The sequence below is a fragment of the Crinia signifera genome, chromosome 4 (assembly GCF_055691185.1).
Source record: "Crinia signifera chromosome 4, ASM5569118v1, whole genome shotgun sequence".
Lineage (NCBI taxonomy): Eukaryota > Metazoa > Chordata > Amphibia > Anura > Myobatrachidae > Crinia > Crinia signifera.
The window spans coordinates 113,925,251-113,949,142 of NC_139220.1; the positions used below are offsets into that span (position 1 = coordinate 113,925,251).

The 23,892-nt window shown below is 44.8% G+C and overlaps 1 protein-coding gene across 3 annotated transcripts in view; it reads right to left on the minus strand.

The window, feature by feature from the left end:
• Positions 1 to 23,892, minus strand: part of LOC146074320 (tetratricopeptide repeat protein 41-like) — a 51,901-nt gene that overhangs the window by 22,817 nt on the left and 5,192 nt on the right. For all 3 annotated transcript variants that reach the window (XM_083182265.1, XM_083182266.1, XM_083182267.1), the window contains exons 2-7: positions 15,152 to 16,082; positions 13,444 to 13,618; positions 6,615 to 6,823; positions 4,783 to 4,946; positions 2,916 to 3,369; positions 445 to 675 (exon numbers count right to left, since the gene is read on the minus strand). In XM_083182265.1, the coding sequence (XP_083038391.1) occupies positions 445 to 675; positions 2,916 to 3,369; positions 4,783 to 4,946; positions 6,615 to 6,823; positions 13,444 to 13,618; positions 15,152 to 15,965 (2,047 nt within the window). In that variant the 5' untranslated portion in view covers positions 15,966 to 16,082. The remainder of the gene's footprint in view (positions 1 to 444; positions 676 to 2,915; positions 3,370 to 4,782; positions 4,947 to 6,614; positions 6,824 to 13,443; positions 13,619 to 15,151; positions 16,083 to 23,892) is intronic.

Below are 23,892 nucleotides of genomic sequence, written 5' to 3' on the forward strand. Positions count from 1 at the left end.
ACATCTGTTATGGAACTCAGCTACCGGAACTTAGGATGCCACCATGAATTAAACCTCAGCAGTAGGGGCTTACACAGTTAACTGGAGACTAAACAGTGTTGGCGGAGTAATGTACAACAGGATACACAGTACTGCAAATGGAGATACCAGCGGATAATGAACTAACTTGCAGCTGAGTGACATCAACACCATGGGTTGGTATACAGATTCAATGCAGGAGATGTAGCTGTCGCTGCCCCCCTGTTTCAAATTAGACTGCGGTCACTTTTTGCAAAACACTGGTGTGTATCACTACTCTGCCATACCCCCCATCAATAATACACACACATATATATATATGCATTCCAACAATATAAAATCATGTTATAATAACTTTAACACATAACCAAATGGAAAAACCTGATACAGTCATAGAAAGTAGGTACATAGTTTTGCAGCTCTTACCAAGCAGTAAGTGGGCAACAGCATCATGGAAGGATTGGTGCCGAATCTGCAACAACCCATCTGGCTTTTCACAAATCCATTTTGAAGTTGCTGAGCGGAATGCAGCCCAGTGCAGTGGCGTTACTTCATACTGATGTTGGTATCCTATTTTACTTAGTAATTTGAGAATATCACTTTCGTGCAGGCCACAATATGAGGTGGTGAGTAAGCACAGAACATCAACCACCCACCCTATTATACCAGAAACACAAACACAATCTTGTCATTTCCAGCTACATTATGATTTTAAATTAAGAATTCTGCATAAAGTTTAAAAATAATATTGAAGCTAACCACTAATAATCGAAAATGGTATCCTAAAAAGCAAAAATGTTCAGCAGATCATTTAATCTAACAAAACATATTATGCCAATTAAAAGGAGACTTCAAATCAATTATCATTACAGTACGAGCTGCACATGTTTTATTATTTTAATAGCTGTTATTTATAACCAGTGAGAGGTATGCAGGTTGTACCAAAAATGCTGGATCTGCTGGTAGGTTTAAACAATGGTTTTGATATATTTGTCTACATTCATTATGTCAATATTAATAAGCACTAGGGGATGGCATAGGATTAGGGCTAGCTGACTGCTGGACCTGGAAGACACTGTTGCAGCCACCATACCTGCTAAACCCTGTAGGAACATTTTGTCGACATTGGAATTATATTTACATTTCGTCAATGTTGACATGGTAAATGTCAGTGCGTTAAGTGTCGACATCAAAACCATATCAGTGTTGCAACCATGTCAAAATTATGATTGTCAATACAATATACCATACCCTTATGGTAAATAATCAATTATCTTGTTCCTGTCCAAAGCAGATGTACCCAAGTCAAGCTTTCAATAGGGTCAAACCATTTACCAACCCCAGGGCTGGTAAAATCATCTGTAGATGCCCCTTCTTATGGTAGCCACCCACCCTGTGATTATTGATTGGACAGACCATGCCACTCCTGTTGCTCTACCCAAATGATCTTTTAATCTTTTAGGCCCACTGGTTTAGTCCCCACTTTGTGACTGCTGAGGATGCTGATTACCTATTCTGGCCACAGCAGAGACAACCTTCAATTACCCACCTCCTGGGGCTAGGCAACGCTGATATCAGTGGGGACACTATCTGTGACCCAGCCCTCCTGGCTCCATTACTTGTTGCACAGTAAAATCATCTGGCCAGGGTGATCAGAGGAAATACTGACTGTGACCTGCTGCTCCATCACTTCCCTTAGGGTAAAACCATCTCTGTCTCTCTCTATCATTAATTCCTTATACTGTATGTACCACTAGGTCTCTGCTCTATTTAGATCTTTGTTCCATTGAGGCTCAACTCACCCTACAACCCATGCACCTGCAAGGGGCACTACTAACGTGAATAAGGGGCTCTACTATATGGTTTAATTAATGTGAACCAGGGACATTACATGTGGTGTAATGTGAATATGATTGTACTACTGTGTGGTATAATTTGAATAAAGGTACTATTGTGTGATCATGTCCCTTCCTTGTGAGACCACTGTCCCTTTATAAAGTACGGGAGGTATGGCACAAATTTATAATTTGCAGGGGGTGGTGCGAACACTGGCAATGGCCCACACTCTGCCTAATGGGATGGGGGGGTTTGTGGCAGGGGAAATTAGTTCCAAATGGATATGTACACCTAGTAAAGACTTCACAGCCGAGCGGTTATGTCCATTCGCAAGATGCTCACCATCTAATTATTTGTTTACTGTGCACCGCTTAAAAAACAGGGGCTGTGATAAAAACAGGGGTATCTGGCTTGTTGCTTACATCACACACCCTCCCATAAAACGCTTGGGAACGCCTGCATTTTCCCAGACACTCCCAGCGTTTTTTTATGGCACGTCTAGTGCTTTTCTTGACAATTCCATGAAATGCCCGGTTACCACCCACAGACGAATACTTCCTGTCCATCACCTTGTGAACTGTTTGCGAATAGAAAAAGTAGCAGGACTTCATTGCTGCTCAGTGTAGCCGTGCGATCAGGGCTGAATTGTGCCCAGTATCCCAGTGGATGGTGGCCAGTGGATGAGCGGATCAAATGGTGGGCACAGTGAGACACAAGCATGGCGTTTCTCTCCACCCTGTACCACTTAATGACAAAATACTTTATGGTATGGGATATTAAACTTTATCATTTATATGACCTCTATGTTGCTGCATTACACTGGAAATTATACCTACAGTATATAATTATCTCATTTAGGGGGGGGGGGGTGCAATCTGGGATCAGGGCTGTCGATCCCCACCGACAGCCGTGATCCTGGCTCGTTTGCGGTCTGTTCGACCGCATTGAATAGGGAGCCTCCGCTATTTCCCACGTCGGAAATAGTGGCGGCCCATCGCATACCCCCCTTAAAATGATACACTTCGCTAGTATTTAAACACTAAATAGGTTTTCTCATTTACCTGTATTGAAAATATCACTGGCAAAATTTGCTTTGGATTTTTTACCCTTCTTTTTCCATTCACATGACCAGCTATAGTGTTTGATCCAATGATGTATGAGCAAGGACCAAAGCTGCTCTGTGGACACTGCTTCCAGATAGCCATCTACACTTCTGGATAGTCTGGGGCAGATCCGTAGCTCACTTGCCAGGACTGCAAGCTGCAGAGCCGTTATTTTCCTTTTCTGGTTTGTGATGCTCTCTAGCAAGGTTTGTGCTACATCTCTGCTTGGTGTTGCTAAGTGCTTATAGAACATGCACAAGCGTTCATCTGCATCCTTTATGGCTTCAAATTCTGCCATCTGGACATCTGAACGTAGCATCAGACATTTGTGGCTCAGGTGGGAAGTCCTGGTAGTCATGATCATTTTGCACTGATGAGGAAGTTTGGGAGATAGCCACGCAAACCCCTTTGCCTAGGGGTAAAATAAAATACAGGTTATTTACCCTTAAATGACTATGTACAAACCTTCAGCTTTAATCAATGTTTCAGGTCTATGTTAATTATTTGCTGTTCAGTGCAACCCTATAATATGGACCTTTCCTAACATGTCAGGTTTTGGAACTGACTCTCAGGTCACACTATTTACAAAGGTTTCTGCTTAATGGCACAACCAATATTCCTCAGTACAACACACAGCTGCCTATTCTCCTTGCATGTGTGGGAGGTTCCTGAATGTAATGGGCCATACACATGGGGCGATTACAGCCCCATTTCTAAGCAATCTGTCTAGATGGCTTACAAATGTGTATAACCCCTGGGCAATGGAGATGTATATTGCCTGACTAGGTTTACACTGCATGCCAGTGTTCTTTTAATTGAGAGCACTGGTCGTGACACATCGCTCAGCAGACATCGCTGGTACAGCACTGTGTGCTGAGTGATCTGTGCTTAACTAGATTGCTCAGCACAAAGCTCCCATCGCCCCGTGTGTATGGGGCATTAGTGCCGGAAATCCCAAATGTGGGCACGGACATGATGCAGATTGCATCACCAAAACCTGATACCTCAGAAGACAATGAGTGGTATGTGCTTGGTGACATTAATTGCATCCATCAACATTATTTGTATTTCACCACCCAATCTCCCAAATCATAACTTAGAAACGTGGGCAAGTATGGTACTAATACTAACTTGTTCTTCTATCAAATACATTTTTTGGCAAATCTTTACATATGTCATACTTGCCTACCCTCCCAGAATGGTTGGGGGGTTTCTGAAAATTTGGTGGCCCTCCTGCCGCCTCCGCCTCCCCCTCCCCATTACAACTGTGCAAACATTATATTGATCAGTGCCCCCACCACGTAGTGAGAATGGAAATAACACCAGAAATGCCCCTCACCCATTATGCCAGAACAGTGACCTCTCACTACATATTAGCACTTATCCTTCCCTGAACAACAACAACCCATTATTGTAACCAGTGTATAGTACAGACCACATGCTCTGCTATTCACTGGTGAAATTGGGTGCAAGAAAAACCAGGACCACAATATTTTATTATACACAACATGCTTTAGTCCAAAGAACTCAACTAGCTGCGATGTCTGAGGTATATGACAACACATGGGAGTCAGGGTTTAAGAACTGGCCAGAAGGGAAGACTTTTGACGCAGTTGACCCCTTTAACAAATCTGGTTACAATATTTTGGAACAAATATTCTCTGAATTAAAATGAAATACAGTTTGGAGTGTAATTAGCTGAGTGCAGAACAGTTAAAGAGTTTATTTAAATAGTGTGGTCACATAACTCTGCACGCAGTTAACTCGCAGTGTTGCTTTAATATATATATATTGTACACACTGTTATACATAATGGAAACTTTACTTGCTGTGCGTGTAGACCATGAGTTCCAGACAGTTCATCCACTCCGTCCAGTACAAGGACACACGGTTTCAGTGCAACAGATGCCAGAAAAGCCTCTACAAGCAGTGGGAATTCCCACATGTCACTTAAGTTATCATTGGAATAAACATAATCTGTTTCAACTCCTGAAAAATAAATGCATGTTCATGGTAGATAAGTCTTTAAAATATTAACAAAAAAATGTTTTGCTTTGTGCTTTAAAATACTAAATAAATATTTTCTAATTTTATTATATGATGTAGAAAAGTAATTTGTAAAAAAGATACTCTCCGCAGTAGGATCTGAACAGGAATCACAGAAGAACAAGCCCAGGAAAGCTCTCATAGGCCCTCATTCACTATTGATCGCATTTGCAGTAGTGCAGTTTCCCAATCATAAGGAAAACTGTACATGTGCAGGACCCCATGCAGTATTGCAAAGGCATTTAGGGGGAGGGATGGGGGCAGCTGATGTTGCAGGTGAACATTGTGACAGATGGTCTTGATGTTCATCCCAGAATGCGTATCCTGTTGCAGTTCCGCAATCCCAAATGTTTAACACCTCCTACTGAATTAAACACCTAGGCTGCACGGGGGAAGGTTAGCATTAGGCTGCGGGGAGGTAGAGTTGGGCCCTTCAAACGGAAGTTAGGGATAGGCTGTGGGGTAGGATGGTAAAGTTTAGGTGCAGGGTAGGAGGGTTGATGGGTTTGGGCAGGTAAGGGGGGTTGGAGTTAGGAGGACAGGGGGAAGGTAGTCATACTTTCCAAACCCCTGCCGGGATTCCTTCCATCAGAATACCGGTGTCAGTATTTTGATGGCTGGCATCCTGTCCACCGGTCTATTCATATAATTATCCTACACAATAAATCTACCCCTCAGTGCTATAGCACTGGATCACACATATTTATACCAGATGCCTCCTGCTGCATTACTACATGCTAGCATCATGATGCTTACAAGTACAGTAAGCTGCAGTAATGCTCCCTCCAGCCATCAAAATCAGGCCCCTAGAGTCTTTCCAACTGCAACATTTAGTATTTAAGAATACTGATTACATTTCCAAATTTCAAACAAATAAAACATGACAGATCTAAAAAAAAAAATTGGCAAGCATAGAGCTTGGTGCTTATTGCTCACATAGCCTAGCAGTGTCCCCCAGATGGTACTTATTCTGGGGCCCACTCACTCCTATCTTAAGTCATCTAGATAATTTACTTTGATGACAACAAGGAATCATTATGTGAGCACAGTGGTAAATGTAATATTGGAGCACAAATGATTTAAAAAAAAACATGTACTATACTGTATATTTTGGAACATGATGGATGGGAATGTTTGCACTCACCTTATACTGTAAAGCAGATAACTATCTGATGCCTTTAGCTAAGAACACATATCAGATGATTGGGTTGTCTGTGTATCCCCTATGGTTGATGGTGAACCAATCACTGTAATAGTTGAAAGTTGCCTGGGAACTTCATATATAGCTGATATGTTATCTAACATCACCTTACAGCCAGCAATATTAGAAGGTAAGTGCAAAAATCCCATCACTCACAGCCACTAGATGGGCAACCTATTAAACCTAGTGGTGCTATCTACTATTTTCCTCATTCTCTAGTATCAATAGCCTGCCATGTTAGTTAACAAGTTGAGCGATAATGATGAAGTGCCCTGTCAGTGGGTTCTGAAATGAGCCAGCCCCATTGGCAGCAGCGCAGCTCAGAGGCTTATAGGAATTACTTTGTCTGCTAGCTCTCCACAAATAGTTACAGTATATAAACAGTATAACAAAATGTATGCCATAGTTACCAAAGTAATCACATTGGAGCAGTATGATACAATGTTGCATGAAACACATAATGTTATCTCTTCTTCCGCTACTCCCTACAAAGTATGGGATCACTGTAACATCTGGATGACATCTTGTATAAGAAGACAGCCATTTTGCAACCGCTGTTGATTTTCCACAGCCTCGTTCACCATGCAATAGGAAAATAGACTTGACATCTTTTTTTATCCTGTAAGCATACATACATGTGAGAAATGTTACATGTCAGTTATTTGCTTGTGGTCATGGGCCATTCCGGCCAGACTATGTAATGTGAGAGAAGGATTGATTACCAACCAATCAATAATCAGATGGAAGTAATCTAAGGCAATTTCAAAAATTAAAGAAGTGGACTGATAGGTATAGGTATAGCATATTGATCATTTACACTTAGAAAATAATCCTCATCGTATTTTACTGGTCTGGGAAATGAATCCCTATTGGCCATACAGTATGTCTGACTTTCTTGTTTTTCTGTCTTTTTTTTGTGCAATATAAACTATTGCATAAAAAAGAAAGAAAAACAATAAAGTCAGACATACTGTATGGCCAATAGGGATTAATTTCTCAGACCAATAAAATATGATGAGGATTATTGATGAGATTGAGAACAAACTAATAAAACTTACAAGTGAACACTTAAACCAAATACACAAGTCAAAAGAACAATACATAAATTAAGCACAAACAAATAGAAATAGGTGGGGAAAGAAGAGAAGAAAGGAAGCAAGGGGGAAAAATCCAGCTGAGAAGGAGTGAGAAGTGTACATTTTAGAACAGTGTTTTTCAACCACTGTGCCGTATCACACTAGTGCACCTTGAGCTGTTCTCAAGTGTGCCCCCAGAGCTATAGACACAACAGTTTACAGCCAGCACCAGTTCAACGTTATTCACTGGTCTCTTCCTGCTCCAGTCCTGTCTCTGTATCCTGAGCATATGAGACCACTCCTTTCTGCCACCAGTTGGTCCAGATCTAGCTGCTCGCCCTTTCTACTCTTGCATCTGCTAATCATCATCAGTCGCTGGGGCTGTTGGTGCACCCTCTCTCACATCAATGAGGAAGTGTCATTCCTGGTATCCCAGTTCAAGGGCTCGATGCTTAAGAAGCTGCCCAGAGAATGTATAGGACATGAATCTGTTTAGAGACCAGTCACAGGGAGCTATTTGAGGAGCTGCTCGGTTGTCCTGCTGTTATACTGTACCCACTAGCTCCCTAGGAGAACATAATGGCAGTCACATAAGGGCATTTTTTCAACTCTACCCCGGTGCACTTCACACTGATTACACTTGGTATTAGTATAAGGTCTCCTGTGTTCTGCAAGCAGATGAGTCTGGCACAGACTGTACTGTATAGATCTGGGGTAACTGTGTTTTCTTTTTGGGTTTTATAGGGATAAATGGGTTTGTTTGTTTTTCCTGTGGGGGCCAATTTATTTTCCCTGTGGGGAGACTGATGGTGTGTCTTGGCAATTTTGAAATCTTATTTGGTGTACCGTGAGTTGAAAAATGTTGAAAATCACTGATGTAGACTGTAGAGCAAGCTTTCCCAACCACGGTCCTCAAGGCACACCAACAGTGCAGGTTTTAGTGATATCCAGGCTTCAGCACAGATGGTTTAATCAGAATCACTCAGGTACTAATTAATTCACCTGTGCTCAAGCCTGGATATCACCAAAACCTGCACTGTTGGTGTGCCTTGAGGACCGTGGTTGGGAATGCCTGCTGTAGAGAATGGCCACCATGCCATCTTAAGGAAATCAAATACCCATGATCAGCGCCACCCCTCACAGCCCCCTGTAAAGCAACTCGTAATGAGCAGATTCCTTAAATAAGAGCCATGGGTTCCAAATTTCAGTTGCCAATCAACAAGGGCAATATGAGATTATCCACAGGCATATATAGGTTGAGCCGTGCAGACCCCTTCAACATAATAGCTGACAATTACGGATCGCCAGCGGACAGGGATCACGCCTTAGAGGCACTGTGAATGTCCCGTAACAATGTCTTTTTAAAAAGTGCCCGGGAGTCTAGTAGGAAGTTCAAAAGATAAACACAAGGGCATGTGGACATTTCTTCCGGAAGGATGCCAGCTTTTATTTATTTTTTTATAGCATAAAATACAAAAACAGATCTGTTCTAATCAACCTGGGTTCTTCTGTCACTTTATTAATGTTTAACTGACTATCTGTGAATGCAACTTTTATGCCACTGCCAACTGCTAAATGACCCATTTATACAGGGAAATGGGTAATTGTGAGGTAATTACACATACTGATTTATAAAATTCATTAATGTATTACAAATCATTAAGTCCAGCTAAAAATAATATAAAATATTTATTGATGTATGACAAAACATTTATTTCACCCTCTAATACTGCTTTCACACTTAAAACAAAATCCGTGAACAGGAATCGACCCATAATTTTGGTATGTGTAATGTGCTCTTTACCAGGGTTGGGCAGACACCCAGGAATTTGTCGGGCAGTTGACCAAACAAGTGTATCTTTTGAAATGACTAGTAAGTCTGCTCAAATCAAAAGCTTTGAAAGCTAGTCTGCTACCTTCTGTGTTTGTGCAATGTGAGAAAGAGATTTCAGAGTGTTTCAGAGACTCAAGGACACTAGACATATAAAGTATATAGATGATATGTGTTGACATATTATCTGCATTGCCTGTTACTTTGTCTTAGCTTAGTAGAGCTATCAATAATGTAAAACAATGTAAAGAAGATGCAAATAAAGAAATCATTGACATAATTCATAGACAGGACTGTCAATCATTTTTATCTGCTCATAGAAATTAGTTACTCTTTTAACCCTTTTGCTTTGAAGGCCCCTTTTTGAATCTTTTTAAAGTGTCAATGAGTAATGAATGCAACTGTGCATCTGCTGGGTGACCTGGAAAACGTAAACTGTGTGGAGTCTTGAGGACAGAGTTTGAGAACCTCTGCTCTATAATATAGGGAAAGGGAGGCACATTGTAGTGTAAAGTATAAGGAGGCACCTTCTATTCTATGAGGGGGGCACAAAGAAAAACATAATTATTCTTTTTGTTGGAGGGGGCAGCTAATAATCTTGTGCCTAGGGCCAGCCAGACTCATAAATTCGAGTATGGCTACCCCATGGCAGGTAAAAACAACAATTCAAGAAAAACTTCAGACTCCTGCCTTCCCAAGAATCCTATTCTCCTGGTTCTCTTCCCAGTGTCATAGAGGAGGGATTTCTAAATGGTACCAGTATGACATGATGAAATCTAAAAAGGAGAAACTACCAGCCCATGTTAGATGGGAAAAGGAAATGTCTGTGTCGCTATCTGAGGATGACTGGGATTCCATATCTCTTTCTGGCTTCAAGATGTCTAAGTGCCTAGCACATGCGGAAATGTTCTATAAACTATCTCAGAGGGCATATTTCACACCTAGACGGCTGCATAGCATTTGGCCATCAGAGAAGGTGTGGTGGCATCGGTACAATCTACCATATACATTTGGGAGAGCCCCCTCTTGCGGTCGTTTTGGTCTGAGATATTCTCTCTTATTAAGGAGGTATTGGGGATTGAGATTCCTGCTGATCCCTTGATTGCACTATTCCATTATACTACGAACATCCAGGGCGGCGATAGATACATTTTGGGCCATATTTTAATTGCCTCCAAAGCGGCTATTGGCCAAATGTGGAAGTCGGAGACAATTCCATGCCTTCGTCCCATTATAGATAAAGTGCATAAGCATTTCCTGTATGAAACTGCTAACTGTAAATACTCTTCATCTGTAACCTCCATCCATTTTAAGTGGTTTAAATGGGCCGAGTACAGAGAGAGACGAGGCTTGCACATCCTCCCTCAAGATGTAGCTGACGTCACGCTATTGAATTCAACTGGTTCACTTGCTGCTCAATAATATATTCCCTTGGCATTGTATTAAGTGGCACTACATTATTTCCTAGAATACTGTTCAAATCCTAGTCATTAGAAGTGGCTATTTAAGTGATGATAATACCCGGATGTATTAGAGGCATTCTCATCAGTCCCACATGTCCCCCCTCCTTCTGTTCCTGTATGTCTTGTCCTAGTCTTTTATGTGTCCCCATTCTATACGGGTTTACAGTGAGTTCTGACAGATTTATATTGTGACGTATATGTATGTATCATTTCGCATTGTTCAATCTTTGCAAGACTGTCTGACAAATTGCGAGATGTACATTGTTATATGTGCTGTTTGCCTTAACAAAAATTGAATATTAAAGAAAAAAAATCTCGAAAATGTTGTGTCCATGTATTAGCACGTTTGTAAAAGTAAACATTGACACGAAAACCATGAAAAATGCACGATGACCGTTTTTTTGCATCAACCACCTAGAGCAATGGTGTCAAACTCATTGCCCCAGTTTTAGCAATCCATTATATAAAATCTGTGTCAGGGCATGCTGGGATGTGTAGTTCCACAATAGCTGGAGGGCCATGAGTTTGACACCACTGACTTAGAGAACTTTGACTTTTTGTAAATGTTGACCTACTGCATGTCAACCTTTTGGTGTCGACCTATTGACTGTTGACCTGAACACTGTAGACCTTTCAATTCACACCCATTCCACTGCCACATCTGAAAATGCAGCATCAGACCAGAATCACGACCATCAGTCACAGCATTGGACATCTGAGTGACTCTAAGGTTACTCACAATGGGGTAGATTTATTATCTGGCGATCAGGGGAATATGCGCTATCCCCATGCCTTATGGCAGGGGTTAGCGCTTCCCCTGATCTATGACACCCGCTGAGCGGGTGTCTAGCGTGGGGCGCTGTGGGGCAGGAGGCATAGCGCAGCTACATTATTTTGTATTGCGCTGCCTAATTTATGAACGGTCAGCATCGCTGACTGTTCCGCCGCCTGCAGCTATCGACTTCGACAGCTGCAGGCGGCGATGCTCTATGCCCACAGCAGGGACAGCGCTGTCCCTGCTGCTGGCTCTGAGCTGCGCTGGGGATCTCGCATGAGTAGCGAGATCCCGCGCATGCGCAGTCCAGTGGGCCGGGGAGAAGCAGACAGCGCGTCAATGTTAACTGACGCGCTGTCAGCTGGAGGAGGCATCGCCGGAGGGGGGAGATAGCGCTCCCTCGCTTCGGCCGCAAGATCTTAGTAGATCTTGTCGCTGTCCCCTCCTGCTTCGCCTCTGAAGATGCAGTCACTGACCTTGGCACACCCAGAAAATGGGACCAACAAGCTGTGCCCCCCCCCCCCCCCCCAATGTTTTTCTACAATTCTTTCCATCCCTGTCATGAAAAAATCCCTGCAGCCTGTCAATAATTCAATAATGCTGTGGCTCCCAGGGCATTGTGGTCAGAGCCACAGCAGCATTGTTGCACATGCAAACTGCAACTCAGGTAATTGCATCTGAATGCTCAATAAGCTCCATTGTAAAGCAAGTTATGATGTGGAAACATATTGGACATATTTGATTCATTTTTCCCTAAAACCCATGCGATTATCTAAGATAGATCAGAAAAACCTTTACCCTGCTAATGTGCCTACTTTGCATGTTAGTCATGACTTCTTTACTGCTTTTTTATGTTTAACTACTTCCCCAAATATTAACTGGCGTACACATGGGAGGTTATTCTGGTTGACTCGCAAAGTTGTGAATTTCGCAGCCTTGCAAGTCTACCAAACTCAGCCCATAGGCAATTTGTACATGAGGGCACCCTGTGCAGGAAGTTGGCAGGCAGCTAACATCCATTGTTGTCCGCTGCCCACCCCCCACACCCACGTCATCTGGGAAATACCATGAGAACGCCCAGAATATTCCTAGGAATGCCCCATAAAATGCTGGGCGTTCCTATGGGCGAATCCCCCGGCTCTATGCACTGTTATATGGGAGCGCCCAGTGAATAATCTATTCGCCCTGGCCGCTCACATACACTATGCGCATGCGCAGTCACAAGAAATTGCTCCCCTGCAAGTGCACGCAGGGAAGCATGTAACTAGAATAACCCCCATGACCAGAAGAGCCCAGCAGACCTATATGAATAAACAATGTGGTAGATTTAATAAAGCTAAAATAGACAAATTGTGGTCTGTCATTTCTTCTTCACATTCTTGAAAATGATAGACAGAATTTGATTGGTTGCTATGGCCAACACCAGTATCTGTCTATTTTCTGAGCTTTAGTAAATGTACCCCAAGGTCTCAGCAGCTTCTTTTGAGACTTGGGGCTACCTGTTTCGGCTCTCTAATGGATCATATGGTCACTTCACTATAGGCTATACCTGCATACCTTTCCCCGGCCCCCCAGAAAGTGTGCAAGCCTCCCGCATCCGACCCTGCCCCCCCCCCCCCCCCCCTTCCGCACACAACCCTAAGCCTAGCTCTATCTGCTGAAATGGAGAAGTAGGCAGATAGAATGACGCGACTCACGTTACATTGCATCATCTTATCTCTGCACGCCGCTTTATAATGTGGGTACTGTGGGCATTGTTAAGCAGGGGTGGGGCTATGATGACGCAATCGCATCTCTCTGCTACCAGATTACCTCCTATGCAAGGTGACATTCCCTCACAGAGGGAGCAGCATTCATGTAGGCAACTATGCTATATAGGCCTTGTGCCATAACTGTGCTGCAGTATCTCATCTCCAGGTTTCTACATGCAGAACCGGTGACTAGGTAGAAGGAACAGTGAGATTACACTCTAACCCAGCAGTGCTCCTATAGTATTACAAAATAGCCATGCAACAGGTAAACTATACAGAGATCAGCATCAGTCAAACTGATGCTAAAGACATCAAACATTCCTATGTCTATGATAAAGCATACCTGTCTGCAGTCACATCACAAAGGATGTTACCAGGCTGCTCTTTTATCAGGTTATCGCCAGCAAATGTATCCAGGACCAAGAAAAGCTTCTTCAATCTTTGTGAGTCCACAAAATCTTTGCAGAGACTTTCAGCATATGCCTGGTGGTATGCTTGTGCAAGGTTGTGTTCGTGACCTTAAATACAAACATGGCAAGATAACACTATCTCAGTTATAGACAAATAATTCCAATCAAAAGCAAGGAAAATGCTATCCTAATATGTAAACTGTAAGTTCTGATTAGGCAGAACAGAACAATGACATTTCTTTTACAGCGCTGAAATATAATACATAAACTATTACTTTTTTATACTATACAAGGGGTTATTCTAGGGGCATAATAAAGAAAGTTGGGGAAATATTGGAAGACATTGTGCTCCGAATTACAATATAAAGTGGAGAAATGGTGTAGCAGCTACAGGTCCAAGAAGTGAGCAAGGCTCAGTAAAGCCTGTTCCTAAACTATTGTCATTGTACCTCCATAGCCCCCACCACACCCCCAAGACCAATGCTAGAAACATGGTCATCTCCCGAGGCTGCAGTACCTCTCTAAGGCACCGGCAAGCTCTCTTTTAGGCTCTGTTATGCATTGACAGGTCACTTCTCCTTAAGTTCCTGATCCTACCAAGACACTCTGAGCACATTGTGACCCGGGGTAAAACTTTATTGTCAGATGACCCTCTGAGGTCCTCGTACCACCCAATGCACTCACAGCATTCCCGGCGGCCTACCGCTTTGCTCTGCAATGCCAAATAACCTTCTAGAGTGCTCCCCCTCCTACTCCTTTGTAAGGTACACACAACACTCCTTCAAATCGTATAGTCACCATCAGTGCTCCTGGAGGCCAACTACTCAAAAATGAGTAGAGTCTTCTTCTGAGCAGCAAAGGCATGGTGGGCACGGTCTGGCAGTCCCAGAGGAAGAAAAATGGGACTGACTTTTGTGTCACTACCAGTCACAGTGAAGCCAGTGCTGTCATGGACTGCATCTTGCTCATTAATACTGAGTGGGTGGTGCATTTAATCTTTGGGGCACAGATGTATTTAAAATGGGTAGCATGTGTGTAGTGCACATGGGCCCCTAGGTTCCTGGGGGAACCTAATGCACACACTGCAGCCATTTTTTTCAATACTTATCCTTCCAGAGTCCTGCGTTAGCAGGAACAGCACTGCACAAATTACCAGGAAAATGGTGCAGAGGCAATTTTCTGAGTATTTTGCATATGCACAGTAAGAAAATTACTGGGAAAATGGACACTGCACAATTTTCCTCAGGACTGGTGCATGCACAGTACACTATGGGAAAGAACTTGGGTCCTCTAGTGCCCAGAATCTACACTAGAGAGGAGGAGGCCAAGGTGATAATTGCACAAGTGCCTTCTCTGCTGTAGTAGCACCTCTGCTGGGGGGAGGCTGCAGTACTGCAATCCATAGGTTAAATGCACCAGTGGTCTGCGTGCAAATGCCCAGTTATGCCCATTCAGCCACAAGTGGTGATGCGCTGACTATAAATTACCCCTAGTTCCTCATAGCTGTGCATGCTCATCTGGGATGCATGCACAGTGCGAACAATTGCCAGATCTATCTGCAAAACCATTTCAGGGCAACTCATCAGGCCACTTATGTCTTAGCTTTCCATGTCAGTTGTTGGGATACAAAATACGACTAACCTATATTTACAGGAGTGGAGTTGTGGGGATAAAGCTTGTCTATGACATCACGCCAATCTTTTAGTACCAAGCTTCCAAGTTCCTCCTTCGTTTTAAAAAACCTCACAGGTAATCCTTTGTCCACTATGCTGGTTTTCAACTCCCATATCTTCAATTCTTCATCCTCCTTTCCAGTTGCAAACGTTGACATAATACTTTGCTTCTCATGTTCATTACATTGGAGTAATTGTTCTTCAATATATTGGTAGTCTCTAAAGTAGTAGTACTGAAACTGAGCATCTTTGAAAGAAGTAGCATGGATAATCTCAATTTCTGTGAAGCTACATTCCTTGTTCCTTCCCTTCAGGACCCAGGGATAGCCCCCTCTATCTGCCACAGTAAGATTCTGCTCTATATCCGATGGATCGGAAATATCTGATGGGTCAGCAGAGCTCATGGGGACCTGCATCTTTGGTAGAAATTCCCCATAAGTGTGACCAAGTATGCATATAAAGAACGGAAATGAACTGTTAATATAATCCAAAGAGAGCTTCAACTGCTGATGTGCTATATAATCCGGCTGTACATGAAATATGGAATGTTCATTGCTTGAGCTCTTAATTATTGGCCACTTGAGATCAACGGCTTTGAAAGAAGTCCCTCGGGTAAGACAGAAGTGGTCAAGCTTAGGGAATATTGATTGGGCCAAATAATTTCTTTCTGCTATGAAATCCTTTGGTGTTGAACACACGTAGGGGCAGATAGGCGGCCTGCTTGTAAAATAATATTGATGATCCTTGTGTGTAGTAATTGGATGCTCTGCCAGTTGAGCCATGATCTGTTTGTGGATTTTCAACACAGCAATGTGTGGAGCCGTCACTATTTTTAAAGTCCGTAACTACTGAAATAAGGTTTGAATAACCTGTTGTTCAGTTTCCAACTTCCATGATACCTAAATCAAAGAAAAAAAGCTTTAGAAATGTTTTTATTTTTATTTTATTTGTAGAAAAAAAAATGCTTTGCTGTGTATGTTTTAGTGGGAGTGTATTAGGGGCTAAGCAGGAGCAAACCCCAATGCATTTGCTTTACACCCCAAATATTTTAGAGCACCCTCCTCATGATAAAGCATTGTTGCAGTGAAGGGATTTTGTCGGCATCCTGATCATCACAATCCTGACAGTCAGAATAATGGCGGCGGCAACTTCAAATGGAAGTAAGAGGGTTAGGCTGCAGAAAAGGAATGTTATGGGTAGGCTGCATAGGGAGAGGGTGTTGGTAGGGATGGGCTGCAGGAGGGGTGTGCCAGGGCTGGGGTCAGACCATTGTAACTGTTGGGATCTTGTTGCCATCATTTTGACTAACAGGATTTCATGCTCAACATTGTGTGAGACTACTTGCATTATTAACAGGGTGTTACATAGGAAATAAATCATCATATCTAAACATTAATTGAAATGGAAAATAGGAATACAGTAGAATGAGATAGGAGTCCATCAAAGTATGAATACGGGGGTTCATTTAATAGGATGAGAAATTCAGAAAGTGAGAGATTGATTTTGCAGTGTAAATGATTGCTGCTTTAAAAAACTGGAGATTTTCTCATTCTATTAAATGTCGCCTTGGGTATTTAATACTGATCTAAGAGATACAGGGTGGCATTTAATAGGATACGATGTTTAGTAAGGTACTAAAATCGCACCATATTGCATGTTTTAAAATCTAATTATTTTTTTTTTTGAAGAAGAAGAAATCAACAATTTAATGGAATGCAAATTGAGGTATGAAAAATGTGATGTTATGCGATAAAGAGCAAATTTTAGTCATGAAAATGTGTGAATTTAAGTCGGTACTCTTTACTTAGAAGGGCGCCCATCTCGGCCATTGAATGCACTAAAAAATCAGGTGCGATGCGACAGACGAGATGCCCGAGATTTCCCATAGGGAACAATGTTAAATGTCTCAATTGACCCGATTTTCCTGTTCAATGCCTCAATTGACCCAATTTTTCCATAGGAAACAATGTTAAATGGGCCACAGAGGCCAAATAGGCACCCTGAAGTGAATAATGGCCACCCGAATTGTTAACGCCACCCCACGATCAACGTCAACCCGAAGCGTGGCGAGCGCAGCGAGCCCGCGAGGGGCGGCGGTACGTGTCCTACGACCTTTTCATACCCCCACTATTCCCGTCGGCGTGGAGTTGAGAATAGAAAGTGTGGCGAGCGCAGCGAGCCACCGAGCCCGAAGCGTGGCGAGCGCAGCGAGCCCCGCGAGGGGACGCGGATACCTTCACAGGTATCCGTGTCCCCTCGCGGGCTTCACAGCTGTCCGCGTGGCTCGCTGCGCTCGCCACACTTTCTATTCTCAACTCCACGCCGACGTGGATAGTGGGGGTATGAAAAGGTCGTAGGACGCGTACCGCCGCCCCTCGCGGGCTCGCTGCGCTCGCCACGCATCGGGTTCACGTTGATCGTGGGGTGGCGTTAACAATTCGGGTGGCCATTATACACTTCAGGGTCCCTATTTGGCCTCTGTGGCCCATTTAACATTGTTTCCTATGGAAAAATCGGGTCAATTGAGGCATTGAACAGGAAAATTGGGTCAATTGAGACATTTAACATTGTTCCCTATGGGAAATCTCGGGCATCTCGTCGGTTGATCGCACCCGATTTTTTAGTGCATTCAATGCCCGAGATTTTTTACTAACGATGCCCACGATCAAAATCGTGGGCGCCCTTCTAAGTAAAGAGTACCTTTAAGTCATGAAAATGTGAAAATCGATGCACGTGTGATTTGTTATACATGGTAATGTGCTGTCTCCTGAGCACAACCAGCCCCGGGCTCAAAGAACTGGTCATGGTTTCAGAAATTCATGGGACAAAAAAACAGGGGATTCCCATGTTTTCTAAAACCAGCACCAGACTCAAGGGCAGGACCTGGTTGAAAAAGGTTGACACATGAAATGGTCGACGTGAGTTTTTCCCATGTTTTGGTGTCAATGTCAACACCTGTCAACATGGACCCCCAATTAGTGTAGCACGTACCCTTGCATGGCTCGCTTCACTCACCATTAACTGTTCCCAATTGTAGTCCATGTGGATGGTTTAAAAAAATTAAAGAAAATTGTGAAAAGGCATATCGAGCTTTTCAAGTGTCATGTTGACTTGTGTCAACCATTTGCCAATGATGAAGGTGCATGTCAACCTTTTGTATGTGTCGACCTACTGTATATTGACCTGTTGGATTCAACCTATTGACTGTCTACCTAGACACTGTAGACCTTTCAACCGCTTTCCAGAGAAAATATCTTGAGGGCAGGTGTCCAAATATATATTGCATAGTAAATTTCAACATGCAGATCTGACGAGATGAAGCACAGATCGCTCCGTGGTTATGGGCCCGGCGATGGAGACGCATGCAGTATAAATCTAGTCATCGCTAGAGGAAGAATCATTTGATGGTCGTTCACCATTGAGTGATTATTCCACCCTTGACAAGTTATTCTATACTTACTTTTCCTATGGCCGCTATCTGCAGAATTGGGGCGAGCGCTGATGTCATGTGACGTCAGCCGCCCACCCCGAGCAGACATGGGCACACCGGCATTCACAGGGGTACACCCAGCGTTTCTATGTATTTGCTCCCTTTGCTCCAGACACCAAAGGGGGACATTTACTAAGGGCCTGATTCAGTAAGGCTCGCTAAGAAGCAAAGATTCGCCCTCCCCCCCTGCACGAACATCCCTGCCGAAATGCAAATGGATGTTTAGCATAAACAGCCATTCGCACGGGACCGTATGGTTGACGACCATCAAATGATTTTTCCCCTGTTCGCAAATATAAGTCAGCCGCCCGCCCCCGGCATGCATCGGCCCATCCGTGTACCCATGGGAACGCCAAGCATTTTCATGACGATGCCCATAAAATGCTGGGCGTTTCCATGCGCCATCCCCTGACCACCTCCATCCCGCCCCCCTGTGCGATTGACTCGGTGACTGTGCAAGTCCGCACAGCAGCCATGCACATGCATACATTAGCATATACGCATGCGCAGAGCCAAAACATCAGTCCCCGGAGCGAATAGGCCATTTTTTAACCAGGCCCTAAGATCGAATGGGTACGAATATATGTACTTGTACCAATTCGTTGTCAAATTCGTCCGGTAAAGTAGCTTCAGCTAATCAGGGCCGGGGCAAGGTTTCATGGCACCCTATACAGAACATCTGCCTACTGGCCTCCCCCCCCCCCCCACACACACACACAAAAACAGCCCCCCCCGTATGTATTGACCCTGGTGGGTGACCAAATGGTAGCCATTTGGAGTGACGATGAGGTGGCAATGACCTCCGTTTTTTTCAAAACTGAGGTGTATCACCTCCATTTTCTGGGACTGCCAAGTCCAGGTCTCCATCTTCTGAGAGATTTCCTGGCCAATGCAAGAGAGCTGCAGCAGCTGGTTATGGTTATTCAGCCGGCCAATGGTGTTACAAAGCATCACACATGCATGCAGGAGGCGTCTATTTACACCAGGCATATGTAAGTTGCCAAAATATAAGGCAACCTGGTTTTGCCTTGTAAATGATTGCTGCTTTAACAATACGAGCATACTCACCAGAATTCTCGCAGTCTGCTTTTCACAGGCTTATTACATAAGCCCTATAGGTAAGAGCCCTAGACTTCACATCCTATGTAATGAGAGGTGTTACCTTTCTGAGGCTTATAGTGCAACACACACAATGACAAAAAGAAGATGCAGGTGCACTATTTAGACATTACTCATTAAAATTATAATACATGTTGACGCACCATGTCCAGGTAACCGTGTAAGTCCCTAACATGATAAGTGTTCATGCCCAAAACCAGCCCAGCCAAACCACCCCAAGGCATCACACTAGTGGAGCAAGTAAGTAATTTTTATTTATATAGTGCACTTTCTCCAACAGGACTCAGGGCGCTTTACAGATATCAAATCAATGCACATAATACAATCTCTTATATAATTGGCTACATCTGTCACTCAAAGTGTGTGAGTGTGTCTCTAACGCTGGGTGGAGCCTCTGACTCACATGACAGAGAACCAGCCCAGTGAGCCCACAGTGCCAGACACCCTCTGCCTCCCCATGCTGCCCAGGAACCTACTCCACAGCCACCAGGTGAGCGCCCCCCGCCGCCCCCCCTCCCGCGATTTGCGGCAAAACACCCCCCCGCGCGCGCGATTCGCGGCACACACACACACCCCCCCGCGACCCCCCTCCCGCAATTCGCCCACCCCCCCCACCCCATGATTCACGGCAACCCCAGAATTAAATGTCGACATGGACACCATTGAAGTGCCACCCCCCCTCCCGCAACCCCCCCTCCAGTGATTTGCGGCACACCCCCGCGACCCCCCCTCCTGCAATTCTCGACCCCCCCCTCCCACGATTCACGGCATCCCCCCTCCCACGATTCACGGCACCCCCGCGACTCCCCCCTCCCACGATTCGCGGCAACCCCCGGCCCCCTGACCCCCCCTCCAATGATTCTCGGCAACCCCCCCGACCCTGCAACCCACCCTCCTGCGATTCGCTGCAAACCCCCGCGCCCCCTCCCGCGATTCGCAGCACCCACACACCCCCACGACCCCCCCTCCCGCAATTCGCTGCACCACCACCACCCCCCCGCGACCCCCCCTCCCGCAATTCGCTGCACCACCACCACCCCCCCGCGACCCCCCCCTCCCGCGGACCCCCCCCAACTCCCCCCCCCCCCCCCGCGATTCACGGCAACCCCAGGATTGCACAAGTAAAACACTGACATGGCTATGGTCGTCAATGAAAAAGGTTGACATGAGTTTTTGAAGATTTATTTTCCATTTTTTGAATGTTTTCATATTCACATTCTCATGTGTCGACATGGACACCAATGAAGTGCCACACTTATGTCAACATTTACATGTGTTGACCTTTCTGTGTTGATTTTTTCTTGTGGCGATTCGGCACCCCCCCCCGCGACCCCCCCCTCTAGCGATTTACAGCACACCCCCCCGCGACCCCCGTGATTTGCGACCCCCCCTCCCACGATTCGCGGCACCCCCGCGACCCCCCCTCCCACAATTCGCGGCAACCCCCGTGACCCCCCTCCAACGATTCGCAGCAAACCACCCTGCCCCCGCGACCCCCCCTTCCGCGATTCGCTGCAAACGCCCGCACCCCTCCCGCGATTCGTGGCACCCACCCCCCCGTGACCCACAATCCCGCAATTCGCTGCACACCCCCCCCCCCGCAACCCCCCTCCCGTGATTGGCGGACCCCCCCCAACTCCCCCCCCTCCCGCGATTCGCGGCACCCACCCCCCATCCCCCCTTCCCGATATTCGCTGCCCCCCCCGACCCACCCTCCAGCTTCCTGCTCTCCTGAACTGTAACTTCCACCACTGGGGAGTCACTGATGCTGTGTTGCCCACATTCCTCTATCATGCCTCATAGCCCAGTCTCTTGCTCTCATGCACCCTAACTCCCACCCAGTAGGAGGAGACACTGACTCAGGGCCACCGTCCTGTACTCCTGTACTGCCACGCTGGACCCCCACCCACTGGCAGAAGCTGCACAGTGTCTCCCACCCTCCTCTTTAGTCCCCCTTATGCCCACACACCCCTATCACTACCCAGCCTCCTGTTTTCCTGTGTAGTGACCTCCGCCAGTGGGGAGCCGCTGATTCAAAAACACCCTACTATACTATTGCACACACACACACCTAAACAACACGCACACACAGCCCCCCCACACCCACAAATGTCACTGTACCATCCACACTATCAATGTACATCTTACTCTGTAACTGCTTTTGGTACTTATGTAATATCTGGGCTCCCGGTTTTCTTATGAGACCGTGTCCGCTCGCCACACTTCGGGCACGGTGGCTCGCTGCGCTCGCCACACTATATAAAATCAACTCCATGAGTAGTTGGATAGTAGGGGTATGAAAAAATGGGGTGCATTTAACATGGGAGTCCAGATAATACATAAGTACCCTGCTTTTTAATTAAACAAAACAATACACACCCCCTTCCACATCATATGCTCTCTATTTAACACATTTCACCTATAACTCAAGTTGCAATACAGGCATCTTTCATACAATTCTAACCATATTTCTCATATACAAACGTTCACAAATTAAGGGGGCTCAGCCCCTTACGACGGTGTGAAGAGCGCCCGTAGGGCGCGATGAATCACCTAGTATATATGATTTGGGTAGTACAGCAATAGATAAATCACACAGATTTAAAAGAGAGCCTAGAGAGCACAGTAGGCACAATGTAGTGTTGGTGCAGGCATTTTGAATAATAACTTGAATGAGTTGTGTATTCCACCCTAAGAAGGTACCAGATGATGCAGTTTATCTTAGACGCACTGTGCAGGATTACCCTGGGTGGAATAGGTTACCTCTAGAAGAAATTACACAAAATTAAGAGATTGCTGTAGGGTCCCAATTAGACAATCAGGTCCATGTATTTTACATCCCTTCCATAAGTGTACCAAAACACCTTTGCAGGGGACCACGAAAGTGGGTTAATTTGTGAATCTCTCATAAATGTCCTGGTCTCATGGGTGCAGTATGGGTGGGTGTGAGAAAGTGGGGAGCACATTCAAATACACTGGAAGTGTTGCAACGTAGGCTGGCCCTGGTGCTTTCCCCCCACAGCTTCCTGCTCACCATGAGGGGGAGCACTTGGAAATGTCCTGTTATTCTCATATGTAGGGATGATGGGCCTGGTCCAGGAGTTCTCATGGTAAAGGTGAGGATTGGTCAAAAGTGAAGTGTTAATTAGATAAGAGCAGCTACTGTATGGGTTAGGAATGTTATAGAGATGAAAGATATTTGTTTGAAAAATGTAACAATATATAAACAAACAATAGGAGTTCTATAAAGTGGTATAATAAGTGATATATTGTGATGCACTGTAGCTGCCCAGCCACAGCAATTCAGGATGCTACAAGCCCCCCATAAACACCCCAAAAATACTATATAAAACTATGTGTTACCTTAATTGTAAAAACAAACAGAAAGTAGCGCTAAACAATGAAATTGTCATAGAATATGGATTGTTATAAAGCAGGGGTCTTCAACCTTTAAGACAGTGTGGGCCACATTAAAAAATCCAACGATGCCCGAGGGCCACTAAGCTCTACTGTGGTATTTAGCACAGCTCTTAATAGATAGACAGCACAGCCCCCGCATAGATAGTTGGCACAGCTGCCCATACACATAAACCCTGCCCCCAATATATAGTCAGCACCAGGGTTATTTCTAAACAATTAGGGTCCCAGTGCAAACAGAATAAAAATGCAGCCCCCCATACATAACTTGGTATTTAAGAAATTGCCTACCGCGCGCGCTCCCAAAAAGGGTGTGGCCTAATTATAAGGGGCGTGGTCTAATTATAAGAGTGTGAACTAGCAGGAAAAAAAATTACCTGACACCTCATTTTTGCGACCTGCATGGCCAGACATTGGTTACCGCAGGAATAGTTGTTGTCCTTCCATGCTTAAGTTGGCTGTCTAAAGGCCACACAGTGACATCTAAACATGAAGGCCCATTACACCATGATGCTCATTGCACATGATGCCACACACTGTGATGCCCATTGCACATTATGCCTCGCACCATGATGCCCATTGCACCTTGCACTATAAGGCCCCCAATACTCCTGCTTATGCATATGATGCCCCCAGCAGTGCCTCTCACAAAATGCCACCAGTAGTGTCCTTCATAAAATGCC